Genomic DNA, 26554 nt, shown 5'->3' with positions numbered 1-26554 from the left:
ACTGGTGTGAGGAAAGGGCATGAATTTGGAGGAGGTGTATGAGAGGGGGGAAGTTTTGGGGGACAGCCCAGACAGACTGGCTCATACAGTTTGAGGTATGCACCATGTGAGTAAGAACATCTCATCTCCGCACAGAAACTCGGGGACACCCCCTGCGAATTGTCTGAGATCTAAATACCTTATCTCTGTTCTGAATAACATTGGTGTTTTTTTCCATAAGATTGCCCAGATAAAGAATGTTGTATAAATTCAAATAGTAACTTAATTCACAGTTCTGTTCCAAAGTTCTTTAAAGCATGACACAATTAAGTGTGAAATGGCTTACAGAAAATGGTATTCCAAAAGATTGTGCAGTGATACTGCTTTGCTTGTCTGGTCATTCAGCTTCTCAGATAGGTCCTGCAAATTTCAGATCTTAGTGATACAGGTTCTCAGAGACACATTTAACTCATAAAGACTCAGGAATACAAGAGCTTTGTTTTATACAATACATTTTTATAGATTCTTTATGTATTTTCAGTATTCAGACACCTCAAGAGCTGGAGTTCACTAGCAATGGAAGACACTGAATAAATGAAAAAAGGACAAATATGTAACCTGTTCTTACTGATGTAACTTCTGTCAACACCCAAAACCAAATAGCAAATATATCTCTAAACAAAATTTGTTTCTGATTTTGCTTTGGAAATTTCATAGGTTGCTCTGACTTACTGTCTCCTTCTCTTGTGTGTTTTGTACTCAGCAGTGATTTAAAGCAGTTCTGGACAAGGTTAGCAGACCACTTAGTGCTTGCAAAAATACGCAATGCACTGGGTTTTTCTTCCTGTCAGAAGCACTTTTCTGGTGCTGCTCCTCTCAATACAGAAACACTGTATTTCTTCTTGGGTCTGAACATCACCCTGTATGAGGCCTATGGGATGAGTGAGACCACAGGCCCACATTGCCTATCTGGGCCCTATATTTACCGGCAGCACAGGTAACTTTTACTCTTTTTTTTTTTTTTTTTTTAATATGGTATGTTTCATTATATCTATGAGAAGAGTATTTAATAAGTTTAGCAAAGATCTTATCACTTGTTTTCTCTCAATGCATTGCCACTCTATTGTGACTTTGGGAGGCAAAATAACTTCCAGGTCAGAAGGTGAACACGCTGCCTCCATAGCATGCCGTGGCAAGAGCACTGGAAGTGATCTACAGCATTATATGCAGAACACAGTTACTAAATCTGACTAGCCCTGGCCCAGGGCAGGATAGCTTTCAAATGCAAGACCTCAGATACAAAAGTGGTTTTACGCCTGAAGATACAGAAGGGGGAAAAAAAAAAACAACCGGGAAGCACAGGGCAAGATAGCCGAAAAGTGCTTAGGTAAGCACCCTAACATATCTGCCCTAGTGAATTAATATTCCATAGTTTTCAAACAGTTACAGCAGGGTGTTATTTACAGTCACTAATATTTTGATAGGTTCAGGGATTTGGTGTGTTAGACGTCTTATCAGTATTATATTTAATATTTCTGTGCTCCTTGTGGTTTTTTTCTGCCCTTCTCCAATAGCTGTGGTAAACCAGTACCTGGCTGCAGAGTGAAATTGGTGGATGAAGATACAGAAGGCAATGGAGAAATCTGTTTCTGGGGAAGGACTGTTTTCATGGGTTATTTAAATATGGAAGACAAAACAAAAGAAGCCTTTGATGAGGATGGGTGGCTGCATTCTGGAGATTTAGGAAAACTAGACAAAGATGGCTTTCTCTATGTCACTGGAAGAATTAAAGGTAATAAGCAAAATCTTGCTCCATGTTTATGGTAACTGTTCAGCACTGTTCAGTCATGTGTCAGATGTGGCCCATCTAATTAAGTGTCTTTCCTCTAATGCCAGCAGCATTGACCTAATAGGAAGGTAGAATAAACTTTCTTATGAGAAAACCATGGTGTGCCCTGTTCAGGAAAGGTTTCCCTCTAGTCTGTAATAGGTGGACATGATTCAATTCCTGCAATGAGGCTTTTTATCTCCCAGACCTTTATTCAGTATTAATTACAATTAGTAATATAAAATAATAATGCAGGTTTAATGTGTCGCCTTCAATTCTAATGATCCATTAAGCTGTCCAGTCTGCCTTTGAATCTTGCTAAATTGTCTTAATTGCACATTAGAATGTTTAGACAGTGATGAGAGACAACCCTCTCATATAAAAGTTGTTGCTGTAGGTCAGAGCTAGGTTCCTCTGATGCCTTAGGTGATGTGTTTGCAGAGACTAGTATTGAAGCTTGAGAGCAGAAGGGAAAGTTAAAGCTAAAGCAATAAACCTAGGTATTATTACAGTACATAGCTTGAAGTCTCACATGAGTAAGACTGGTCAGTTGCTTACTTGGAACCTTTTTTTCACTATATATATTCAGACAGTGGGATTGGTCCCAGTCGAGACGTAACTGAAGAAGATTTAAAAATTGAGTAACTATCATCTTAGAATATATGATGAATCACTAGGGAGATAACATGGATGAGTGAATTTGTCATAGGGTGACATAGTTTCCTGTTAGGAATCAGGACTTAAGTAGATACTATTAATAGCTTGCACCAAATGTAGCTATCTTGATTTTAACTTGCTTTCTTGTCTGATTCATTTTCCTTTAGCATAGCAGTTAGCAACTCCTAGTCTCATTTCTGTCATAACATTTGTGTTTCACTTACATCTTCCTTGATTGCTCAACTAATAACAATTACTCTAAATTACAGGACAGGTACACCATCTGGGATAAAATAACTCTCTGTCCAGTTTCATTAAAGTTTTAAATCCAAGTCCCAATAAGGTAAAATCTAATAGAAGGTAGTAAAGAAGCTTTTCTTCTAGTGACTGAAACAGGACTTCTTCCTTCGGTTCTGTGGGTCTTACGAGTTTTAGGACTCATTAGCTGCAAAGCACAAAGATGTAGCTAGAGAAGTCCATACAGGGGGAGTATTTGTAGAGGTGTGGAAAAAGTTACTACAATTATTACAGTTGTCTGGATCAGCTGAGAAAAAGCTGACATCTCAGACAATGAAAAACTAAGTGCCAGAGAGATTGGTAGAGGATCTAAGGCAAAAACGGGACTACGGCAAAAGGAGGGGGGGGATGACAGGAAAAAATAGACCTAGACAAGTTTGGATCCACAACTAACTTTGTTATGTATCTGTGATATGTATCTGTGATTTGACAGAAGTCTCTTATCCTATAAACAGTACTTGTGCTTCCTCAAACGTGTGCAGTGTGTTGGCTAGGGAGAGAAATAACTTTTATAGTTATGAGATCAATGTCTATTCCATACCAGAAGACTGAGTATAGACTGGAAGTTATTTCACATCGTAGTTCTTATGGAGCAGTAGAGATGGTAGGGCCCAAAGCTGTGAATGCTGAAAGGGTGCTATATTCCCTTGATTGCGTCTAAATTCTTCAAGTTTATCGCTGACAGGGAATCGGGTACCAAACCCGATCCTTAATACATACAATGAGCTGCATTATTACACAGAGGACTGGTATACCATTTGACTGCATTATTTGTTGAAGCGTGTTCTAAAATGCTGTAGACTATTATTTGAGGACAGTGAGAAGTCACCAGTGTAATGAAAGCAAAGAGTTTGAATTTACTTAAATAATACTCAAATTTGTAATAATTCCAATCAATAGATGTATTACACTTCAGAATGAATGCGTTCAAATAAAAATGTCCATTGCTTTATCAGTATAATAAGGTATGTTTACAAACCTTAAAAATATTAAGATTCCAGTCTGTCATTATATTCCCCTCATGTCAAAAGTAAGGCAGGAATCACTACTTCCACTGCAGGCTTCCTCTCTTGAGATCTTGACTTCCTCCTCACACTCCTCTCTCCCTTCTTTCCATGTTGCTTTTATGGAGCCTTCCTGCAGTAGTAACTTGTTTTTGTCTGACCCCTCTTGGTGGCTTTAAGAATTAGTTTTAATCATGATGTTAACAATGCACATGCTTTTTGTTGAGATACCAACAGTAAAATAGAGAGTGAATCCTATGCTAATTTAGAAGAGATGATTGCTCACAGAAAAATTCCAGATTATGCAACAGTGCCTTGAGAATAACTAACCTGTTTCTGGATTATGTAAAAATTACCTGGAGCAAATACATTATACTGAGGGAGAACTGAGAACTGGAGCATGTATTTGAAAAATATTAGCATTTTTATTTTGAAGATAATTAATTAATAAGCTTTGTTCTCTTTGAAAATACTATCTTAGAAAAAAATATCTCTTATTCTTTATGTCAGAATAAGAAAAGTGGGTCAATCTAGACGTTAACCTGATCTTTGGAATTTATTTGAATTCAACTAATAGCCTTTCTTTTTTGCCTAGATTTGATTATTACAGCTGGAGGTGAAAATGTGCCTCCAATTCCAATTGAAGATGCTGTTAAAAAAGAACTCCCAATTGTTAGTAATGCTATGGTGATTGGAGATAAAAAGAAGTTTTTGTCAATGTTGCTGACCCTAAAGGTACACCAGTTTTAATATTGATTTCAGTGAAATTATACACCTGCACTTAACAAAACAAGAAGAATTTTGAACTGTTTGTAAAAAGACCCGAAATTAGATAGGAGGACATTTGCGGGGAAAAAAAATGTATAGCAACTACAGACCAAATCCTGATGGTCTAAACTTCATATGATTAGATGATCTGCTAAACATCTACGTGTTTACTGCTGTTTCTCCTAGACATATAAGAAGACCTATTTTTTTTTTTAATTTAAATGCAAATTTTTAATTAAGAAATATTGAAAGAGTGAGAAGTCTGTAACGGAGCACAATAATAGCTTTTATTCTTACAGATAAGCAAAGACAACAGATGTTTCTGTTACAGGCAAAAACAGTTTCTAACAAACTTTCCAACAGAAACATTTCTCTACAGTTTGTTCTGTCCTTATAACACAAGAAGGATGACTGTAGAACAAAACAGTTAATAGCTTTGCTGTGGTATACGCTTCAATTGAGAAATCACTTTTTTCTGAAACATTTGCACTTCATGTTCTGTGTACATACATAGTGAATGACCCTTTAGTTTTTCTCAAGTTGTTTACCTCTACAACTGATACTCCCTATCTACAGATAGAAGCATTCTTTGAAGTTAGACTTCTTAAATTAGTATTTCTATTTTATCTCATGCTGTTTACATTATACCACAGTAATTCAATTTATCGATGAGCTAAATGTTCCCCTGTAACAATGGAGTAATTTGGAAAATATGGTAGAAATTCAAGGTCTATAGATGGACTTTATTGCCTGATTCATTGACATGTTTTAAGTCTGTTCATGTCACCTGCATATAAGCCAAAAATATTTGCATTTGGTAGCCAAGTGGAAGGAAAAGCACTATCATCTGTAGGTGTTTCTGCTTTTTAAGGCTTACAGAATGTTTGGGTGTTGATGCTGAGCCTTCTTGATTCTTACTAGTCAGGGGGGACCTGATCAGAGAAACACTTAATGCCCTGTAAGAGTGAGCATTTGATGATTCACTTCATTTGATATTTTAGAGTGTGCTGGACCCAGATACATCTGATCCCACCGACATTCTCACTGAGCAAGCTAGAGACTTCTGCCAGAAGACTGGTAGTAAAGCCACTAAAGTATCAGAGATTGTAGCTACAAGAGACCAGGCGATCTACCAGGCCATTCAGGAGGGAATCAACAAAGTCAATGTGAACGCTACTAACAGAGTTCATTGTATTCAAAAATGGATAGTCCTGCCAAGAGATTTTTCCATTTCTGGGGGAGAACTAGGTAAGATTTACTGATTTGTACTGAGGTACACACACAGTAAAGAGGCTGCTGATCTAAGAGTATTCAAATAGTTTTGTATGCCAAATTCTGGGTACAGCCACTAGAGGGAAAGGAAAAAACCATTATGCAGCATGTGTTAAAGAATACAGAAATTGGAGTTTTTGCTGTGTACGTATGTATCAATCTGTGCTAATTTACAAGTACAGCTGTATAGTTAAATTTAAGATTGCTTTGGGCAATTAAACAATCAATTCTGGTTAATTCCTTGTGCATTACAGTATTAATAACTTCCAGTAATAATACTGAGGATTTCTTGTTTAAAAAAAGAGAAGCGAGACAGTGAAAGCCTGACAACAGAGCCCCAAGCACATTACCAGGCTCTTTGAATAAACTGGGAACTGTTTAAAAGCTTTCAAAAACATCATCCTTTACTTTTTTCATTAAAAATAATTAAGTAGTCATTAGTCATCAGTCATCACCCTCTTATCTGCAGCTCCCTTTGAGGTCCTCGTGCTTCTGTGGAGGCAACCTTATGCTGGCAAGGCAACCACGCTTGCTTCTCACTTTTAGCAGGTATCTACACTTACAGAGTGGGAGATGTTCTTCCAAACAGGTTCTTCAATAGAAAAATCTTAGGAACCAAAGCTTAAACTGAGTAGGAATTTTTGTTCCCGTTTCTGCTATTGTGACTAACTCCCTCTTTTAAGGTCCGACAATGAAGTTAAAACGGCTCACCGTGCTTGAGAAATACAGAAAAGAAGTAGACTCCTTCTATGAAGAATAAGAAGTCTTTCATCCAAGCATTAAGAAAGATCTGTGAGCTAAAGAAAGTATTTCTTAATCAAAAGCATTAACGAAGATTATGCTTGTTTTTGTCTTGTAGTCTATTGAACTGAACCACTAGTAAACTGCTGTGTCAATTTAGTTGTTCCTGATACTCACCTGATAGTTTGTCCTCTTTTTACAGAAGCATCTACACAGTGTCTGTTTCCTAATAGTGTTTTTACTTTATGCCCTAAATGATTAAGATTAAAAACATCCTCTTGTGTTGTATAAAGTGGGTATAACTAATTAATTCCGCTGGACTGAAACAGAAGGAAAACTTTTTTTATACAGGGATCTTCCCTTTTAATTATTTTTTTTGTGTTCTACAGGAGGTTGCCTGTAGCTCATGATGCATTTTGGTAGATCAGTAGTTAGCAGTACTGCTTAGTGAAACTTATACCACTCCAATGATAAAGACAATTATTAAAAAAAAAAAAAATCAAAAGGGCTGGTTTTTTCCCCTCCCAGAGATGAGTTTATTTTTGTTCACTAACACAACATTTCTGAACCTAAAGACACTCCTCTTCCATTTTTACAGTGGCTAGAATTCAGACTTTTGTGAAAGCAGCAGCTCATAATTTCTTAAATTCATGTTGAAATAAGCTATTTCTCCTAAAACCAAATAATCAAACAAGTTGGGGGAATAGCTCCCTAAGACTGAAAGACACAAAGTAGCAAATACAGGAGCTCTCACATTAAAGTGCTATTTAGAACAGAAACTTCTTAAAAATTATTTACAGCACTTTTTTTAAGCAAAAGTGTTTAGAAGCAATGTTTGTCAGTGTGTTGCAACTCTACCTGCATCTTTCAATATTCACATTGTACTAATTCTGGTAAGTGCGAGCTGCATTTCTTCTTCCCCTTTATAAAAAATAAATGTTATGTGAAGGACATACTTGACAGAAAGTTGTCTAAAGGGTTTGCTGTTAGTAAGTGATCTTTGGCAGAGAGTTTAATAGCTAACACAAGCAGGCTAGGCTACAGCCACTGGTGTTGATCAAAACAATCATGCAGAATAGGGTATTGTTGCCATGAAAGTTCCATTACCAGTCTTGCACATCTTAGAGACTTAAGATTTGTTGCAAGTACCAACAATCAGCTCAACACATAAGACAAGACAGAAGCCTAGGATTATAAAAACAAACCAAGCAATAGCACTTTGAAAAGTTTATTTTTCCCCATTTTGTGCGTAATGGTAATTCAGAAGTTCTTTAACAATATTAATCTAAAGGAAACAAGGAAGCAGCAGCTTGTAAAACACAGAAAGAAATGTTGCCCTATTCACCAACAGCAGAGTGCATGAGGAATAAAGCTCACTGTCCCTCCTCCTCCATGTTAGACTGTATAAAAAAAGTTGGGATGCTTACTTTATAGAGTGACACTAGAAGAAGTGACCCAAAATTGATTTTACTGCTGAAACAACCAGCCTCAACAGAAAGTAACTAAGTGGAGTAATATCTATTAATAGAATTAAGCTTTAAGAAGCCTGGTTCTGGCATTAGGGATAATCCTGTGCTATAGTCATGAGTTTTAAAATACACATTTTCTTGTAGGGTGTACTAATGGAAGCATACCTTAAGACATACAGATCAGAATGACTCATATGACAATCTGTATGCGATGAAGAAGGGAAGGAAAAGAGTTGCTTTTGCGCCCATTAAGCTTAGTAAACAGGGAAAAAATAGTTTCAGATCCCCTTGAATAGGGATGAAATGTATTTCTGGAACATAGGCACCAGAGCCAAACCTTCGATCCGTCTTAATCCATTTAGGACTAGTCCCTTACATTCAGAGTTTCTAGAATAAAATTACTAGTCAATACAGTAAGACACACTGAACAGACTATGCATAAGTACAACACAAAAAGCATTCTAGCAGAAGTCATGAAATATTTAGTATAAATTTGCAAAGTTAATACTTTCCCCTCACAATATATGGCAGAAGTAATTTTGTATAATTTACTCTCATTAGAACTCTGTTGTAAAGTATGTTTCAGAGAGGAAAATCTGTAAGAGTTATTTTGGTATATAGATTTGAAAAATAATTTTACTTCAACATTAATTCTCACCCCTTGCTGGTTAATGGTTGTAGGTTTTTTAAAATACACAAATAGATTAAATCTCTTGAATTTTGTATTTCTTTATTCATGCCCTTGGAGGGCAAGGCTATATTTCATGAATCACCGGAGTATCTAAAGTGGTTTTTTTCATTGCTTTTAACATGAAATTGCTATTTTAAGTTATTTTATACCCGTTTCTGTTTATGAAGGTCATCTTGTGCTATTGTTAGGCTGAAAACCTATCTTTTAAATATCAGTAAGATCAATAAAGTAGGTTTTAACCATTAAGGTGCTTTTACATTTCACTAATTCTGTTACTGGTTTATTTGCATAATTTTCTTTGTGGAAAGTAAAAACCTCTAGTTGAAATGGAAAATGGTAGACAGTTACAGTGGCAATAAAAGAATTCACTTACATAAAAATGTTCACCAGATAGAAAAAAATAAATAAGACAAAGCACTTAGGAAAGTCCACTGAAAGCAGGCACAAGCATCATTTGTAGCCATCTGGACTAAATTTATTAATGGAGAGGCCCTAACTAAAAAGTTTGCTCTCTTAAGAGACAAGCAAACTATATGGATATCAGGTTACATACAATGTACTTTGTGTGATGTGTCCTTTTGGAGTTACAAGTAGCATGAGAAAAGTTTAGTCTGTGTCCCGTACTCTGCGGCAGATCTCCTCTGTGAATTCCGAACACTTGGCGCTACCTCCCAAGTCTTTTGTCAAGACCTAAAAGAAAGAAAAAATAGTATTACTAAAATGTTTTATGGGGCTAGTCTTGTCTCTGAACAGTTCTATATGTTCTTCTTAGATGTTGTGCGTGGATACTAAATAGGGGTGAGAAGGAATACATCAAGTTTGAGTTTTCTGCATCCCATATAGCCTTCATCAATAAGGACTACACAGACTGAAGCAGGTAGAGAAAACTTGAGCATGAACATCAAGCATTATGTTACCAGATTGTAACATGATTTTATGTTAACTACAGGAAGAAAATGCGTTTGGCCACAGCTCTCTAAAGTCCCTTGGCCACGTAATAGTATAATTAATTGTTAAGTATTTAAGTTTTCAATAAGAAATTTGTCCTTTGGAAGTAAAATTCATATATGAAGGCTCAGCGCAAAGGCAACTAATTGAGAATCATTCATTAAGGTTTTGGGGGTTTGTTTTGTTTTAAAGGAAGCCCACACAGAAAAAGCACGCATAGCTCTTAATGCTGCATGTTAACAGTTCTTTAAGTTTGCTTAGTTTAGTTAAGAGATGGAAAAATGCAGAGTTAAAAGAAACTTTTTCATCAAGTACAACTCCTGTCTGGAAAATCAAATAAAAATTGGACAACATCGCTTGTCCAACCTAACTAGATTAAAGCGGTCTAGGAGATAATTTAAAATCGTTAGTTTTACCCTTATATGACACACACATAGATCTTAATTAAATGGCTGGGGGGAGGGGAGGAAAGGGAGAAATAGCAAGCATGAGAGGCAATAAAGGTTACTATTTTAGGGTCTTGTCATTTTAACTGCATTATGCTTTTTTCAATTTAAAAAGATTCTCTCCATTGTGAGCATATAATTATAACATTGTAAGTAACTAGTAAACAAGTAGCCATGTCACAAAACTTGCACTATGTTATCTTCCATAGAATTACTGACCTGCAGATCGAGGATTTCATTTCCAGAGCAGTAAATGGGAACTTTACAGGAGCACCTCTCTTTATTCACTTGTAAGTTTAGATTTATTTTTTTTTAACTGGCTTCTACGCACAGTTAAGATAGCTGCAAACAGACCACTTATAAAATTATGGCAGCTTTTTGTTTAAGCATGCTTCTCACTTTTAATTACAAAGCAGCTTTTTATGGTCCTGCCCAAGATAATTGAACCGGCATGGCTAACTGCTAATTGCCTTTAACTGCAATCTTCAGGATCTTTCCAGCTATGTTTTGAAAAGGTGGACATCAAAGTAGATGAGTGAACCGATAACGTTAAGAGCACAAATTCAAGTCAGGTTTCAGAGCATAAGTCCTCCCAGAATATCCCATTTGAGTCTTGAATCTGGAGACACTTATTGCCAAAGGGAAATCACATACAGTCTTAAGGGAAAATGTAAATACTGGATAAAAACTGTTCTTTGTAGTCCAAAAAGGAGTGAAAGCAGTTAGGAGGAAAAAAGAAAATAATTGACCTGAAAAAATAGGAGCAGAAGTATTACAGTCAGGACTGAAATGCTATAAATGAAGTGGATGATTAAACCTGTGAACGGCAAATGAGCGTCCTTCACTTCAGGATCCAGATTTAAATATATATGCTTTGTATGCACTACAAACTTCACAAGTGAAATACCACCAGTTACTTAAACCTCTAATCCCCTTGATGAAAGCCAGACATCCAGTTCTAGCTTTTAGAGTTAACAAAGCTGTGGAAATGTAGAATGAGCATTACTGAAACAAAAGGAATGCTACAGCCTGTCCCTATTACTGAGCCGGGCAGATTTAATACCACCAAAGATAATATAATTACTATCAGAGAAGGATAGCGGCACTGCTTATGCGTCAGGCCGGCACAGCAGGTCATCCACTGTTCTGGTGTTAATGTTCTAAGTTAATTTTTGCTGTGATAAAGTATGATTTTAATTCACTGCATTTATTTGCACACCCTCATATTACCTTTCCATCTTTAATTGTATCAAAGCAAGCTGTTTCAATTTTTGTGGCATGTTTGTGTAGTCCCATGTGACGCAACATCATTACAGCACTCAGAAGAAGGGCAGTTGGATTTGCCAAGTCTTTTCCTGCAATGTCTGGTGCCGTTCCATGGACCTAGAAATAAAAGTGAACCTATCTGTTATGATGTCAATATGCTGATTAAAATATCCGAGGCAATTCAAGTGTATGCAGGCAACCTGAAACATAGTCCTCGTGCACAAGCATGTTAAAACAGGACTTGTTTCACTGTGATACAGTTAGCGGAAAGGAGATAGGAAAGACCAGAACAATTCAGTTCAAAGGCATCAGAAAGGGGGAACTAGGTCACCTAATATCTCTCAATTGTGCTGCTCAAGTTCTATTTCAGAGGGTATTTATCTTATGAAAAAGGGGGAAAACAAAGTGTCAGTAAAAGGACATGCAAAAAACTATGTGTAATACATACTTTAACTACTCTCTCTGGGTAAAGTTTCAGCATCTTCGCAGTAAAAAATAGTTTTACAGAGAACTTAGTTAAATGACAGCCACATTGTATGTCATGGAGAAGTTTTAGATTCTCAAGTTGAGACAAAGTCGTTATTACTACTATACCTTGCATAAGAAGACTTACTGATTCAAAAATCGCAACTCCATTAGCACCAATATTTCCACTTGGTGTTACTCCAAGACCCCCAATCAGTCCAGCACACAAGTCACTGAAAAAAAAAAAAAAAACAAACGAAACGGAAAAACCCACAAGTTTTTCCATATACAGTTGCCTCTTTGCAAGGTATTAAAATATTTTTGTTTCTCATTTCATTGCAACAATAACTTATTTTATATACCCACACCATCCAAGAATAATATTGGGAAAGAATAGATGCTGTTAGCCACTTGTACTCCATTGGAACATTTGAAAATTTGTAGAACTACTTGCAGGAGACAATTTAATAAAGGAAAATTAAAAGGAAATTCCAAATACTAGAATAAAGCCAATTAAGACATAGGCACAACAAAAGGTACTCAAAGCACAGAATACCTGTAGAAGTCTCAAAAACTAGCAAAAATTGTAACGTACAGTTCCCTGTAACTATTCAGAAGTCTTATTTCTTCTGAAGACTCCACAGAACTATGTTTCATATGTAAAGTCCTTCTAAAAACTGTGGAAGAATTTTGCTCAGGTAGATGAATTACTAATAGTGGAACATGTTCCCAGTGACACCAGACTAGCTTTCTCCCTCTCTTTACTGAACAGCCCATAAGTCACAAGTCTGACATTAGCGGATCATCAGACGTAAGCAACTTGCATTTGGGTTTCCTCCAACATTAACACGGGGAAGGACAAACCCAACTGTGCCTATAGTCATCATACTGTACCCTCAAAGCTGAACATACTGATAAACAAGGCTCTTAAATCTTGTATTTTAGCGTACTGTTTTATTGTCTACAACTTAGCTAATCAAGGACTAACAAGCAGGAAAGTTTGGATGACCTTGCAGAAAAATATTTTAAGTTTAAGCTAAAATAAATGCATTAGCTTTAGTCGTATAGAGTCTAGGGGAAAAAATGGATAGAGTCTACATTTGTCACTTTAGGTATTCAATGCTTCAAGATAAGAGATTTCCTTCTGTACCTTTTCAGGCCAAGAGACCTGTTTGGCATTATGTTCACGCTTTAACAAAGCACTGTGGGTGAGACTTTCCCCAGTGACAAAAGTGCCCTTCTTCAAGAACAGACTCAAATTTATTGAAAATTTTTAGAACTATGAAATTCTTTACAGAATTTCTATGAGAACTTTAAAATCAGTGATACTGAACTAGGTAAAGTGAGTTGAAACAGTACTGATGATGGGACTCATCTGATTTGATCTCTCTTAGTTAACAGCATAAGAGCTGCTGTGAGGGCCCTGTGGACTCCTCTACCAATTCTTAAAGCAAGAAGCATTAGTTGGAGTCTGATTTTTCTTAGAGGTGACAGACAGCCTTATCACAGAGAGAGTGCAATTTTAAGAGAAGCTCAACAAGCGTTTCTTCTTATACGTAAGTTACCTTTACATTTATTATCTGTACAAAAATAGGAGATGGATTCTAAGATGTAAACCATCATTGAACTTTTAAACAAATTCCGATTCAGGCTATTTTCTCAATCTCTCCTTAGAGGTGCAAGGAGCAGCAATGTTATGTTATACACTTAAAAGTTCAGATTAAGATACTTAGTTTTACACGCAGTATTTAATTGAATTTACACTCTACCTAAACATTTTACAGAATGAAAAATGTGTGCTGATGAATTTTGCCTTCAAGACATCAAGTACCTCTAGCATTGATGTTATTCAAATATGAAATTTAATTTGAAGATAAGGAAAAAATACGTAAAACAAGAGCTGGTAGGATACTAAGAGGCCACACATTTCATTCTGCAGTGACCATGCAGAATAATTTAACTTGGCTAACTTGCTGTAAACATCATGGCCCCACAGTCATCTTACACAATCTATTTTAGTGATTAAGATTAGAAAGTTTTTCCCCACTATCTAACTAAGTGTTCTTTATTACAATTTAAGTCATTAAATTCTTCACGCATTGGGAGAAATTTCTCTTCTGCCCCATCTGAACAATATTTCTCCATAAGCAGAAACTTTTTTTTAAATAAGAAGCCTATTCTCATCATATAGCCCCTCCCAACAATATATTAATAATTGAAATGCAATAATACCATCCTTTCTTCCCACTTAAGAGTCTGATTTATAAATGTTTAAACTCTGGATGCATAAAATCATTACCCGTCTGGCTAGCATATAACTTGAATAACTGTCTGGAAAGTAACAGTATTTTACATGTTGGGTTAGTTTAAATCAAAATATCCATACCTGAGGATGTCACCATACAAGTTTGGCATAACAAGCACATCAAATTGTGATGGATCCTGAACCATCTAGAAAGAAGTATATTTTCATTAAGGTTAAGAATTTAAACTAAAAAATAACCATAAGTAAAACATAAAAATACTCACATTCAGACACACAGTATCCAGATACATTTCATTAAATTTAATATCTTTACAGTTTTCTGCTGCCTCCCTGCATTTTCTCAAGAAAAGCCCATCGGACATTCTCCTGCAATTAAATAAGCAAGAGAATATTGCAGTTATTGCAAGTAAGCAATACTGAAGATAAAGAAAACTGCATGCAACAGAGGATTAAATAAAAATATTAGAGTGCAGAAACTTAATTTGTGACTAATTATTCCTTATGTTAAATACAAATAATACTTAAATATATTACAGTCAGAGAAGTTATACCTTTTAAATTTCCTCTTAAAATATTTTTGTATCAGTAGTTTAACAGGCATGCATTAATTCTCAGAATTACTCCTATTCATTTACTAAAGGCTTACTGAGTTTGTAAAGGTGGTGTCCCATAACATCACACGTGTTATGACTCAGTTCAGTACCAAGTGGCTTGGAAACTGTAAAAGACACTAACCATTTTCATCCTCAGTTTTTAAATTAATTTTCCTCATTTAAGACTATTTTAAAAAATAAGAGCTTTGCAAGGAAAGTCACAGGATTACTACAAACTTACTAATAAAAACATTAGTACGTAATTATTACAGCCCTATGAATACTGGGTCAGTATTGCCCATTTTACTTAGGAGGCATTTACTTTACTTATTGCCCATTTTACTTACTCCTACTAGCATCAATACAAGTTATACATTTGAGGAAGATTTAAAAAGTTATTTATAATTAAATGCATATTACTATTTGTTGTTCTTAAAAAGAAGTGTCAACATACATAATATTTGCCTTGTGCACAGCAGTAACATGGCTTCTCTGATTATTTCTGGCATACTCAAAAGCAAATTCGGCAATACGCTTGCTGGCTGCTTCTGTGATCAGCTTGATACTTTGCACAACACCTTCAACAATCTGAAAGACAGTAGTTGCATTGAGAGTAAAAGTGTAAGCTCATTTTTCGAGTTACTAGTATGAATGTTTGGAATAAAGTAGTAGAATTCTGAGTGAGGCAGTCTCGACAATGCATTTCACAATAAAATAACTTTTTTATGGGTAGCAAACTTAAAAAAATGCTACCCGACCTCTTAGTACTAGGCCACTGAGATGGGCAAAGTTACCATTCATGAAACACATGAATTGCCAGAAACACAACGCTTTCAGCAACATACCACATGCTCAATTCCACTGTATTCGCCTTCTGTGTTCTCTCGAATTGTGACAATGTTCACATCTGTGTATGGGGTTTTGTACCCTTCAATTGAGACACAGGGACGTACATTTGCATAAAGGTCAAAGGTTTTACGCAGAAGCAGATTCATTGATGGGTGCCCTGCAGCAATTGGGGTCTTTAAAGGCCCTGAAGGAAAAAAAAAAAAAGAAAAAAAAAATACAGGAACAAATGAGAAGATAAACCCCTCCATGAATTTTAGAGGTGAAACTCTAGGTAAAGCGGTACTTTTACAGAGGATCTCCAAATTCCTATTTAACCCATATGCTGAAATGCCATGGGAATTTGCTGTGCTATCAAGAGTGTTACACAGTGGTATTAATCAGCTCTTTAAAGGCCAAATTGTGACCCTTACATGGAATAGGAGTTACTACAAAAGGTTTTCACTGAAAACAACATAAAAAGATACTATTCATTAGGAATATAGTTATCACATACTATTGTATATCAACTGCATTAGAAATGCATTCTGCATAGAGTCCAAAGGTTGGTATGTAATAATACCTGTCTTTAACATATTTCCTAGAAGATCTATGAAAGTTATGGCTTTAAAATGAAGGGCTGTTTTAAGATTACAGAGGACTACCTGACAGGCTGTCCCCTATAATTAGCCATTTTATTGCACTACAGATGAAGGACTTTGGCTTTAAATCAGACTCACAATAAAAACAACAGCATTTAATATCTTTGTATTAACCCCTAAAGTACCTTTTAATCCCATTTTGTTTTTATCCATGGATTCTTTGGCATCTGGAGGTATCATCCACTTCCCTCCTGGTCCCTGGATAGCTGTAACATTCCTCTCTTCCCACTGAATAGGAGCCTAAACACATTTACTCTATGTTAACTTAAATATCATGACTTTTGCTTCAAGCTTTAACTTCCCTTTCACAAAAAGGTGCATAAGGAATTTTGTCTAGGCTTTCCTAAACAATTTTTCTCTGGTGAGTGAGACTAAGCATGAGATGTTTGAAATGAAAAATAAACAATTTTAAAAAAATGTAATTAAGTAAGTGAAAATGAAATAGTGTGAGCAACATATCAGCATAAACTTGAATACCGCAAGATGCCTCCCTAGGCGTCATATACACAGAAATCGTTAGAATTGCAAAATACACACTACTTCTTCCAAGCTCTTAGAGCTGTTGAGTTCCTTGTATACAAGAGACAAGACATTTGAAAACTGAGTTCATTATCCATACTGCCTGGAAGACAGTACATAACATAGATATGTATCTGTTATCTAACTGAAAATCTGCAAATGTTCCACAATGCTTTCTGTATTTGCATTCACCATGGGAATCTTCTAAGTGGAGACAGGCTGCCACCCATTCATTTCATCAGGAAGGACCATAAAGGAAAAGATACAAGGGCTTTCATGTAAGCAAACAGAACCAATCTAAGCATAACATACTAGAGAATCCCCTTTAAAACAAATATGATTAAGTACTGCAAACATGCGCTCACACACAAACTTAGGTTTTACTCCTCCACACCTCCTGCTTGACTCCCCAGAAACAACCAAAACTTTAATTATATATGAAAACCTTATAATAGAGAACTTCACTTTTTCCAAATCTAAGTCAGGTAGTTGGAATCGAAAGGGAATATGCCTTGGTGCTGTTGCTCATGTGGAACAACTTAACAGGCATCTTTCCTGACGAGCTGTATTTCCTTTCAAGGAAACCAGACAAATTCTGGTGAAGTTCCTTGGATAGGTAGTAAAACAGTTCTTGGATATACTTAGTTTTCGTATCACTTATGTGAATGTTTGGCAGTGCAAGCAGTTTGATTTCGAAGAATAAACCAGTCCTTTCGCACACACTTTCATCTGCACTGGAAGTCACAATGAATAAAAGAACATCCTCTATCAGTTGCTTGGGATTGCTACATCAACAAGATGATTTCACATGATTATTGAGTGCATGTGTCCAAAAATTAAACACAGCATTTGCTCTTAACTCTCTACTCCTGCCAGCTAACAGTTTCAAACCCTGCCTTAATACTGCAATCCTATCTTTTATTAGCTGAAGCTTCAGACTCTCTGTATTGTCAAGACGTTTTAATAGCTTAAACATGACTTGATCTTTTGGAAGTTAAAGAGAAAACATTTTTAATACACCTAGTTAATACTTGTTGTTGTAGTTAAACTTACAACGCTTACAGCAAGACAAATATGACTTACTTTGGCAGCATCAAAGATCTTCATGACAGCAGCAGAAATTTCAGGTCCTATGCCATCTCCTGGGATTAAAGTTACTGTTTGTACCTAGGTAAAGAAATATCAGTAGTACAACAAATGAATGCTTGTTTTCTACGTAGAAAACATTTTTGTGTGTTGTAGGAACCAAGTAACTACTAGAAAACAAAAGAAAGTTTCAGTTACCAAATATTCACTATGAAGAATAGCAGTACTGGACAGAAGCGAGAATGACTAGCTTGCTTTCAAAGGGAGTGTGCACGCATTTTGAGAGAATTCTTTAAAAATCTGCCTACTATCTATTCCTATTTCAAAACACAGAGGTTTAACCTGAAAGGCAGGTTGGTGCTCAGTACTCCTTGAAATGAATGATCTCAGCATGCTTTCTTCTTGACATTTGGAGAGGAGATAATATTATTACCTAGTTACGGCTCTGTTACTCGTATGTCTCCAATATTATCAACATGCTGCATAATACTGACACATGCTAGAAAAGATTAAATTTATGAAAAGCTACATTAACCTTAAAAAAAAAAAAATCTCATGCATATCTAAACTTCTCATGTGGCTTCCTAAAAATCTCAGACCCATTTTTAACAATACCAAGTTATTTTCGTCTCATAACGTTCTCAGTCTTGTTTCTTTTATCATCATCAAACAGATGAAATAAATTGCACAGCCCAGGCTCACTGAATAACAGGGGAAGAAAGTACTTTGCTTTGATTAAAAAAATAATTATGATCATTATTCTAATTGTACGTGCCCCAGCGCTTTTTGTTGTATTTAAAGATTTTCAACAGTTTTGTAAAGGCTCATTATTACCTACAAAAAAGGTAGCTTAGATACAGCATTATTTGCAAAACCCCAATTAGAATCAACTCACAAGATAGATACATTTCCATCCTTCTCCACACAAAATATTCAAAATTTCAGTACATATTGACTGATTTTTTAACTAATTTGAGCCAAAGAAATTCACTGTGCGCCACAAAAGAAGGAGAACTTCAGATAAAAGAACACTGCTGTTGAGCAAGCACATAACTGATGGAATGCCTCAAGATTAGTTTTGTGCTGTCTTGCGTTGTTGCTTCACAGCACAGCGCGATTCTACCTGAGCCACCAAATGTCTCATCTGAAACAGTAATGTGGTATAAACAGTACCGGAGGTGCCTCACCTTCTAAATCTTTTTATACTGCGTAAGATACGAGCGACCCTTCAGTTTCTTTTCTAGCTGTTCTACCAGCTGTTCTACAAAATTTTAAGTCACAGTTCCTCTTTAAAATTAAGTCCTGCTTAAAGGTGCATGCAGCGGTGCTGAGCCCTGCTTCTGCCTGAACAGTTTTCAAGGCCGCCTTCACTGAAAAAAAAAAGGCCCGTGGGCACTTCAAACACATACACATAAAGAATGTAAAACATCTACAAGGAAACACACAATCAGTGTCTAAAATACTTTAGAGAGGGCCTTGACAAGGCAGAACTTTAGATGCAAGGTATTCTAAAAGCAGCAGTAAAGTAAATCTAGTGCTTAGAGGAAACTCTGCAAAGTAAAGAAAATAGAGAAGGTTCTCAACAATCTTTCTACTTTGCCCAATATTTGCCCATTTCCAGATGACTTTCAGAAGGCTAGCTTATGTCCATATTTTGTGAAAAGTCTTCATGCCACTTCTGTCTTTTGCTAGAGCCTTTTGTATTATCACTTATGCTTTAAAATGCAATTGCCAAAGACAGTAATTAATCAATATAAGGCCAGCATGGCATTAAAAGCATACATGTTCACTTACTTAGGCCTTATTTTTTTGAGAATGTAAAAATAACAAGAGCAATCTTATAAAAGTAAATTTCTGAACGCCTTTCTGGAGAAACTTCTTAAAAGAAAAAAATGGTACTATCATACTCACAGCACTACCAAAACTTCTGGTCACCTGTTTTTGGTTTTTGAAAGCACCTAGCAATCGAGAAACCTGCAAGAATATAAAACAAAAAGATGCTATTCTGCTACATTAATGGAATTTCAAAAAGTTAACAATATTGCAGCAAATCAGCATTTTAAAATCATATTGCTTTACATTTCTTATCTCGAACTAGTATAAAAATCCAAATGAAACGAGTAACTAACACTTTGCCAAGTTGCTCTCTAACATTCTGTGCACTAATACCTCATGTGGGTATTCTTAGCACAAGGTAAACCCAGGACAGCCGCGCTTTGCAGTGCGCCATACTCTCCTATCTTGCCTGGGGGTGGGGGGAAGTTACTGCACAATAACCTGAGTCCTTACATACCACACATTTGAAATAAAGTTGCGGTAACTCTGACTAAATAGATGATATGCTAAGGATTAAGATTTGTGGAAAGCAAAGTGAAAGATCAAACACTTTCACTAACAGTTGGGCGGACAGTATCTTTACACGTTTTAGATCACGTTTCCAAACTACTTTGCGTTAGTGTCACTTCTTCCATTCAAACTGCGGTGAATTTTGTTCTTCCACCTTTTACATCTGTAGGTTTTGTACCGTTGCCTTCTGTATGCCTGACAGTTTTTAAAAAGCATAATTGAAATGCACATGAAAGACAAAATTCACCATAGCAACGAGTCTACACAGCATAGTCAAAGAATTACACTTTCTAACATCAGAATATTCCGAACTGGCATTAAGCTTCAAAACTGGGACGATATCTCAGCTTGAGCTCTTGCCTAGCTGAGCACCACGGACAAAATCCCCAATCATATTAGTATCGGTAATTGAGCTGCAGAAAAATCACAGCCTCCCAATCTTACCCTCCCCTCTAGGATTTTTCATGCCTCTGTGACTTAAGAGTCAGAAGACTTCCAAGTGTAAACAGACTGACACTACTCCAGTTCTACCATACTCAGTATGCAGTCTGTCTGCAGCTATCAGGCTAGATAGGAACGTATTTGACAATTTGTATTCCTCTCCTGTCCGATTTGTGTTTGTTATCTCCTGTCTTTACTGACATGTATGCTTAAACGTAGCTGTATGGCAAAATGGACAAACTATGTTGGCACTAATAGAAACAACTAGAAACAATATAATTCTCACGTATATTGTAGTGAATACTGTGGGAGAAGTAATTTAAATTCTAGCTTGGATTTATATTTACTTGTAACCCAACATGAGATGTACAAGGTCATTGCAATAGGCAAGCAATGCTTACCATAGCAAGCCATATATTTGAGGCAATAGCTAGCGCAATAAATGAAAAGGTGAATGTGACTACACAAGTGTAAGTGCCCTCATGGTACAGTTCCTGGACAGAGTCAGGGTTCACATTCCAGAGTAGCCCTGGAATGAAAAGGTGAATGTGACTACACAAGTGTAAGTGCCCTCATGGTACAGTTCCTGGACAGAGTCAGGGTTCACATTCCAGAGTAGCCCTGGAATGAAAAGGTGAATGTGACTACACAAGTGTAAGTGCCCTCATGGTACAGTTCCTGGACAGAGTCAGGATTCACATTCCAGAGTAGCCCTGGAAAGGGACCAGTCTGTCTTGCCAGAAATCATGGGCCTGGCACATTATACTCAAGTTCAACACCTGTAACACTAACAGAGAATCAGGCTAAACAAAATTGATCCATTCGGACCTTAAAGTCATGTGTCATGATTAACTCTTGACAGTTCTTCCATCTTTTAGCAGATATGTGAAGTGGGGCTTCCTCGATGAGTTAGCCTCCAACAGGCCATTATTAAAAGGCGCAAAAGAAATGTCATTTACTCAAGGCAAAAAGCAGCAGCATCTCCGTGACAGCCCCAGGAATAACGGCTGCGTTTCACAACAGTTCAGCGCCACTAAGTCCCACAGGGCAGGCAGTGGGCCGGACAGCAATCGGACAAAACCCAGTAACCGTATCTTTTCCCCAGAAGTCTCCGTAACGCCTGCTATCGCGGGCTCTTTTCAGGACTGACGTTTTTAACCTTCACCGTTCGTAAGCAGCCCGCGATTAGCCCCGCACGGGGGGAGCTGCTACCGGCGCGCGGCTGTAGGCCCACCCCGGGGACCGCCCGTTGCCGCCCGAGGGCTGATCCCCCTCCTCGGCCTGACTGCGGCGAGGCGCCGGGCCGATGCGGTGACCTCTACGGCGCGACCTCCCCGCCAGGCCGCCGCCGCGGGGCCGCGCCGAAAGGGATGGCGCGGCGCTCCCCCCGCCCCGGCCGGCTCTCCCTCCCTCCGGGCGCCCGCGGGCAGCAGCGGCCGTTTGCGTAACGGCCCGTCACGGACCCTTCCCGCCGCCGCCCCGGGGGTCCGGCCCGGGAAGCGGGGGAGAGAGCCCGCCGCCGCGGGACCGCCGTTCGGCCGCGAGCCCTGCGGCCCTCCGCCCCGCGGGAGCGCTGCCAGGGCCCGGCGGCACGGCGACCTCGCGGGCGAGCGGTCCCCCGCGGCGGCACCGCCTCAGGCGCCACCGAGCCGCCGCCGCGGCCAAGGTCACACGCGCGCCCCGGGCGGCCGCCCGCCCGCCCCAAGGCGGCGCGGGGAAGGGGCTTGTCCCCCCTCGCTTACCGTAGGCATCCACGCGGCTGCAGCCATGATGCTCGCAGGCACCGCGGCTTGCTGAGGCCCGAGAACACCCGCGCCCGCCTCGAGGCCGGAACCGGCGCGCGGCGAGCAGCACGCCCCGCCCCCGCGGCCGTAAGGCCCCGCCCCCGGGGAGACCGCCGCTGCGGCAGCGCTGAGGAGGAGGAGAAGGCGGCGGCGGTCCCGGTCCTGGTCCCTCAGTTCCCGCCCGCTGAGCCCCCTTTCTCGTCCTGCCCCCGGTAGCGGGGATGTCCCCGTCCTTCTGCGCCCCGGCGGCGCTGCCCTGGCCCTGTGTGGCGCTAAACATTCCCCTCCTTCCCCCCCCTTCCCCGGCGGTTCGCTGCAGGCGGTGGCCTCGCTCCCGCGCCGCGCTGAGGTACCGCGGGGAGCGCCCGGCAACTGCCTGCCACCGGCCCGGCCAGACCCCGCCCGGCTGCCCCGGGCGACCCGGCGGAGAAGCTGCCGGAGAGCCCTCGCTTTTAGCGGTGCGTGAGGTGCTGGGCTGGACTCAGCCCGGTGCCGCTGGAGGACGGAGTCCGGCGGAGAGCCGCAGGGAGCCCCGGGTGTGGTGGCTGAGGAGGTACCGTCACGGCATCTACGTAGCGACGAACAAAAGCAGTTTTGCAAGCGGCCTCCAGTTTTGAATCATTTGATACTTTTATAAAATCTCAGCTTCTAGAATTGGGTCGCTTACAGGAAAAAAATAGTCGTTAACAAAAAGGAGTGTCAGGTATTTGTTGCAGCGGAGAAAAAAAAAAACACATGCACTTTAAAGTGTCGAAAAACAAAGCTGTTGAAATAGAGGCAGTTTAAAATTTGTGTTTGCCTTAACTTTTGAGGTACTTGTCTCACTAATTTTAAAAATGTCGATGATCCTATGTGTCAGTTTTAGGAGTCCACTGAGGCTGTGGCTGTGGGAGGCTCCAGGCTGTGGAGCGTCCCTGAGCAGCATGCGGCAAGGGAGACAACACTGTGGTTACAATGATAAATAAGAATTGAGACAGCGGTCTTAAAGTCCCACCTAAAGCAGTTAAATGCTTATTCTTCTCTATCCTTAAGGGTGGTAAGGTAGCTTGGGATGTTCTTGAGAGTAAAGCACCAGGCTAGAACTTGTTTGACTCAGACCTCTGGGAATGACTGCTTCCTCTGACTTTTAAAAGGTTTTCCTACCTGTGAAATGGTGATAATACCTCCACCTTCTGTTTGATCTGCTTAGACAAACAGTGATGCAGAGACTCTCTCATGATATGGTAGGCTCTGCTGTCTAAGTAACAGTGTGGCCATTGCTTGCAATTTTGTTCAGTCAATTTATGTCGACTCTTTTGTTGTCAATTGAAAAAATGAGTTATAGGAATAAACAAGACTCTCAGCTTTGATTTAAAAATCAAGACCAAATTTCTAAACTCAGTGGTTGCAAAGAGTGATATAAAATATGAGTCTAATAGTTTAAATTCAAAAGACAACTTAAAACCAAAACTACCTTTGGTTTCTTATACTTTTTTGGCAACATAAAGATTTGGGTTCTATCTCAGTATAATTTGGTGCCAGTTTTTGGTGATGGAGTTACAAAAATACTTGCGGCCTTTCCATTTACTTACCTCTGTCCTGTATGTGCTTGAAAATGCGGGACTAAGACTGTGTGTTCAGTTTGCTTGTCTTGAAAGTGTGAGTAAGTAGAAATGCTCAGAATTGCACAGCATTAGTAGATGCTATTTTCTGGGGGTTGCTTGCTCTTGCTCTTCCCCTTTCCTCCCCTCACCCCCCCCAATGACAGGGCACCAGAGGGTACTCACAATTTTTGAAACAGCCTACTATGTGTACATTTTATTTTATTTTTGACAATGCTTTGAATTGAGAATAGTTTCTCAGATGTTGTCTGTAATGGCAAGTGTGCAGAATTCTCTTGATTTTTCTTCTGGTAACTACTGCTGTTTTTGCATTTTAGTCTTAAAATCCAAATTGGTCCTGCAGATATCCGTACCAAATGTTTCTGTAAAATAATTTTTTTTGTTCAAAGCTTGATCATACTTTTCACATATTGGCTCTTTTGTTGTGCCATCTTTACTTCCCACAGCTTACATGTTCTATTCACTGCTTCCCCCCGCCCCCCCCTTTTGTAAATTGAGGCCTGCTCCCATCTCAGATTGACCTATGATGTTTCTAGGACATTATAGCTGAATTTTTAATGTTTTTACTGTGCTGCTTCCCATGAGATGTATACATCTGTTCTACTCCTTTCTTTATATTTGTTGTTTCTTTTGCTATGATGCTTACCAAAGGACTCCATAAGTGTTAAGTTGATTATGTGCTGATCAGTACGTTCATATTGTTTTCTTGTGTTTTCTGACTGTATCTGCATGTACTTTCTCAGTTTACACTTCGATTGTAAATTGAGAGGAGGGGAGAAATTGGGGAGAAATTATTTTTTACATATATTTTAAACAGCTATTGCAACAGATTTCTGATCTGTGTCTTATAGGTGCTACCATAATAATACTACAATAATAAGCCATTAACAGTGGCTGGTTTGGATCTGTTCTGAGAAGGGCTAAACAACACAGTAACAAAACCATCAGTAGTTGTCTTGCCTAGAAAAAAGATGCCTATATAGAGATTGCAGTAGTTCCTTTCCCCTAGTGATCACTGTGTTGAGACTCCCTATGAGGAAATTCATGATATTAAATGTAGTCTGCTTAGGAAACCATTAATTTTTTTATTATTATTTTGTCCCTGAGGCAAAGCATTGTCTTGTGTAAAGCATCTTAAAAAAAAAAAAAAAAGTCATTTTTACTTGATTTATTATGGATAAATTAGGCTTAATGAAATGCAGGCAGAAACCTCCATCTTCCAATATAGTGTATTTTATTAAGCTAGATAGATAAGATCATAAACCCAACAAATTTGGCACAAGGTTTTCCTTTCTGTTTGTTTTCTTTAGCATTAAAAATTCTCTACAGAAAGTTCCTGCTCATCATAACGAGTGCATTTGGTCAGATCGTCAGCATCTTTCATCAGTTTGAGGGCCATGAGTTTTGCATCTTTCTGTTTATTCATTCATAAGGCAGGGCTCAGTCCCATGAAGCTTTCTCTTATAGGCTAGCACTTCCAGACAAATTTAGTGGGGTCTGAGCATCCTATTGGTCACGTGTCGGAAAATCAACTTTTCTATCTACTGCAGTAGCATCAAACCGTCATTTTCACTCATTTTAGGATTTCTATTTTGTAACTGTGTATTTACAGCTCATTTTTATTTATAGTTTGCAATAACTTAAATAAGAGGCAAGTTGTGACAGTGAAGCATATTACAATGGTAATGTTTTGTAGCTCTGTAGCATTTTTCATTTAAGGGACACACAAGCATTTTAACTATTTTATCTACACAGCACCTATTGTAGGTGAACATTATTATTCCTCATTTACCTGTGAGCAAACAGAATTGTGAATAGGGTTCAAGTAAATAAAACAAGCCCCAAAGACTCGGGGTGAATTTCCTCAGCATTGGTTGAGGACAGAACCTTTCCCATGTAATCGTTGCAAGTAGTGATCATTGTTGTAGTAGAAGGGGGGCCTAACTTAACTTACAGAAAGTAGCAACAGAATAAACATACAGGCAGCCCTTCTAGGTCAAAACTGTTCTTTTTGCTAATAGACTGAGTCTTTATGAAGCGCTAATCTGCAAGGAAACATCTGTGTGGGAGAGAAATTGTTTGAGTATTTGGTGTAATGGGCATGAAATCTTGCAGATTCTTTTCTCCCCAATTAAAAGCATAACTTTTGATTATGTCTATATATGAAAACTCAAAGTTGTAGCAAACCAACTTGATCAGTGAAGGCAGTAGATATGCAACTAGATTGTTAAAACTCTGTGTGGATCTGCTTGTTAACAGGTAAAGTGATCTCTGTTCATAGTCTCTTGATCTTCCTTTGATGAGGAATAAGAGCTTTCATACTTCAACCACAGTCAGATTCTCACTGCATAATTTACAGAGGCAATTTAAGGTAGTATGACCTGTCTGTTGGAGGTTATTAAACTTACACGTCTACTAATGAATCAGAGCAAAGTCACCTGGTGTAGCAGCCATGGCTAGCAACAGTTCAGAGCAGGAGGCTTTGCACTGAAGGTGCTCAGGAGTGCTAGCATGATTTGGCCCACTCCCTGAGCTCTGGCTGTGGAAACACGTCCCTGCAGCTGGGGTCAGATTGCAGCCTTTGGTGGGTGTTAAGCTAT

At 38.6% G+C, this 26554-nt stretch overlaps 2 protein-coding genes across 4 annotated transcripts in view; one reads left to right on the top strand and one right to left on the bottom strand.

Annotated features, from left to right (window-relative positions):
• The window catches only part of ACSBG1 (acyl-CoA synthetase bubblegum family member 1), a 37959-nt gene extending 28990 nt beyond the window's left edge, over window positions 1-8969 (top strand). Inside the window, exons 10-14 of one of the 2 annotated variants that reach the window (XM_076348421.1) lie at window positions 746-976; window positions 1554-1771; window positions 4361-4500; window positions 5535-5781; window positions 6489-8969. In XM_076348421.1, coding sequence (XP_076204536.1) covers window positions 746-976; window positions 1554-1771; window positions 4361-4500; window positions 5535-5781; window positions 6489-6565 — 913 coding nt within the window. In that variant the 3' untranslated portion in view covers window positions 6566-8969. Of the gene's footprint in view, window positions 1-742; window positions 977-1553; window positions 1772-4360; window positions 4501-5534; window positions 5782-6488 lie in introns of both variants that reach the window. The other variant, XM_076348420.1, reaches the window with a different exon arrangement.
• A 169-nt stretch (window positions 8970-9138) lies between these two features.
• On the bottom strand, window positions 9139-22409 carry IDH3A (isocitrate dehydrogenase (NAD(+)) 3 catalytic subunit alpha). 2 transcript variants are annotated; one of them, XR_012996204.1, is made up of 12 exons: window positions 22312-22409; window positions 19694-19756; window positions 17780-17863; window positions 16303-16417; window positions 15536-15723; window positions 15145-15278; window positions 14361-14463; window positions 14218-14282; window positions 11980-12064; window positions 11331-11483; window positions 10320-10849; window positions 9307-9396 (listed from the first exon to the last, which is right to left on the bottom strand). XR_012996204.1 is itself a non-coding variant. In XM_076348425.1 (11 exons), exons 1-11 carry the CDS (start codon window positions 22336-22338, stop codon window positions 9313-9315), a joined length of 1101 nt encoding a protein of 366 aa, XP_076204540.1. In that variant the 5' UTR covers window positions 22339-22409; the 3' UTR covers window positions 9139-9312. The 2 variants fall into 2 exon arrangements, 1 of the variants encoding a protein (XP_076204540.1); XM_076348425.1 differs by lacking the exon at window positions 10320-10849 and having other exon boundaries at window positions 9139-9396.
• Between the last annotated feature and the right edge of the window lie 4145 nt (window positions 22410-26554).

Source organism: Aptenodytes patagonicus, chromosome 10, assembly GCF_965638725.1.
Source record: "Aptenodytes patagonicus chromosome 10, bAptPat1.pri.cur, whole genome shotgun sequence".
Taxonomy (NCBI): Eukaryota; Metazoa; Chordata; class Aves; order Sphenisciformes; family Spheniscidae; genus Aptenodytes; species Aptenodytes patagonicus.
The sequence above is the reverse complement of the archived record's forward strand: the minus strand, read 5'-3'. Positions and strand labels throughout refer to the sequence as shown.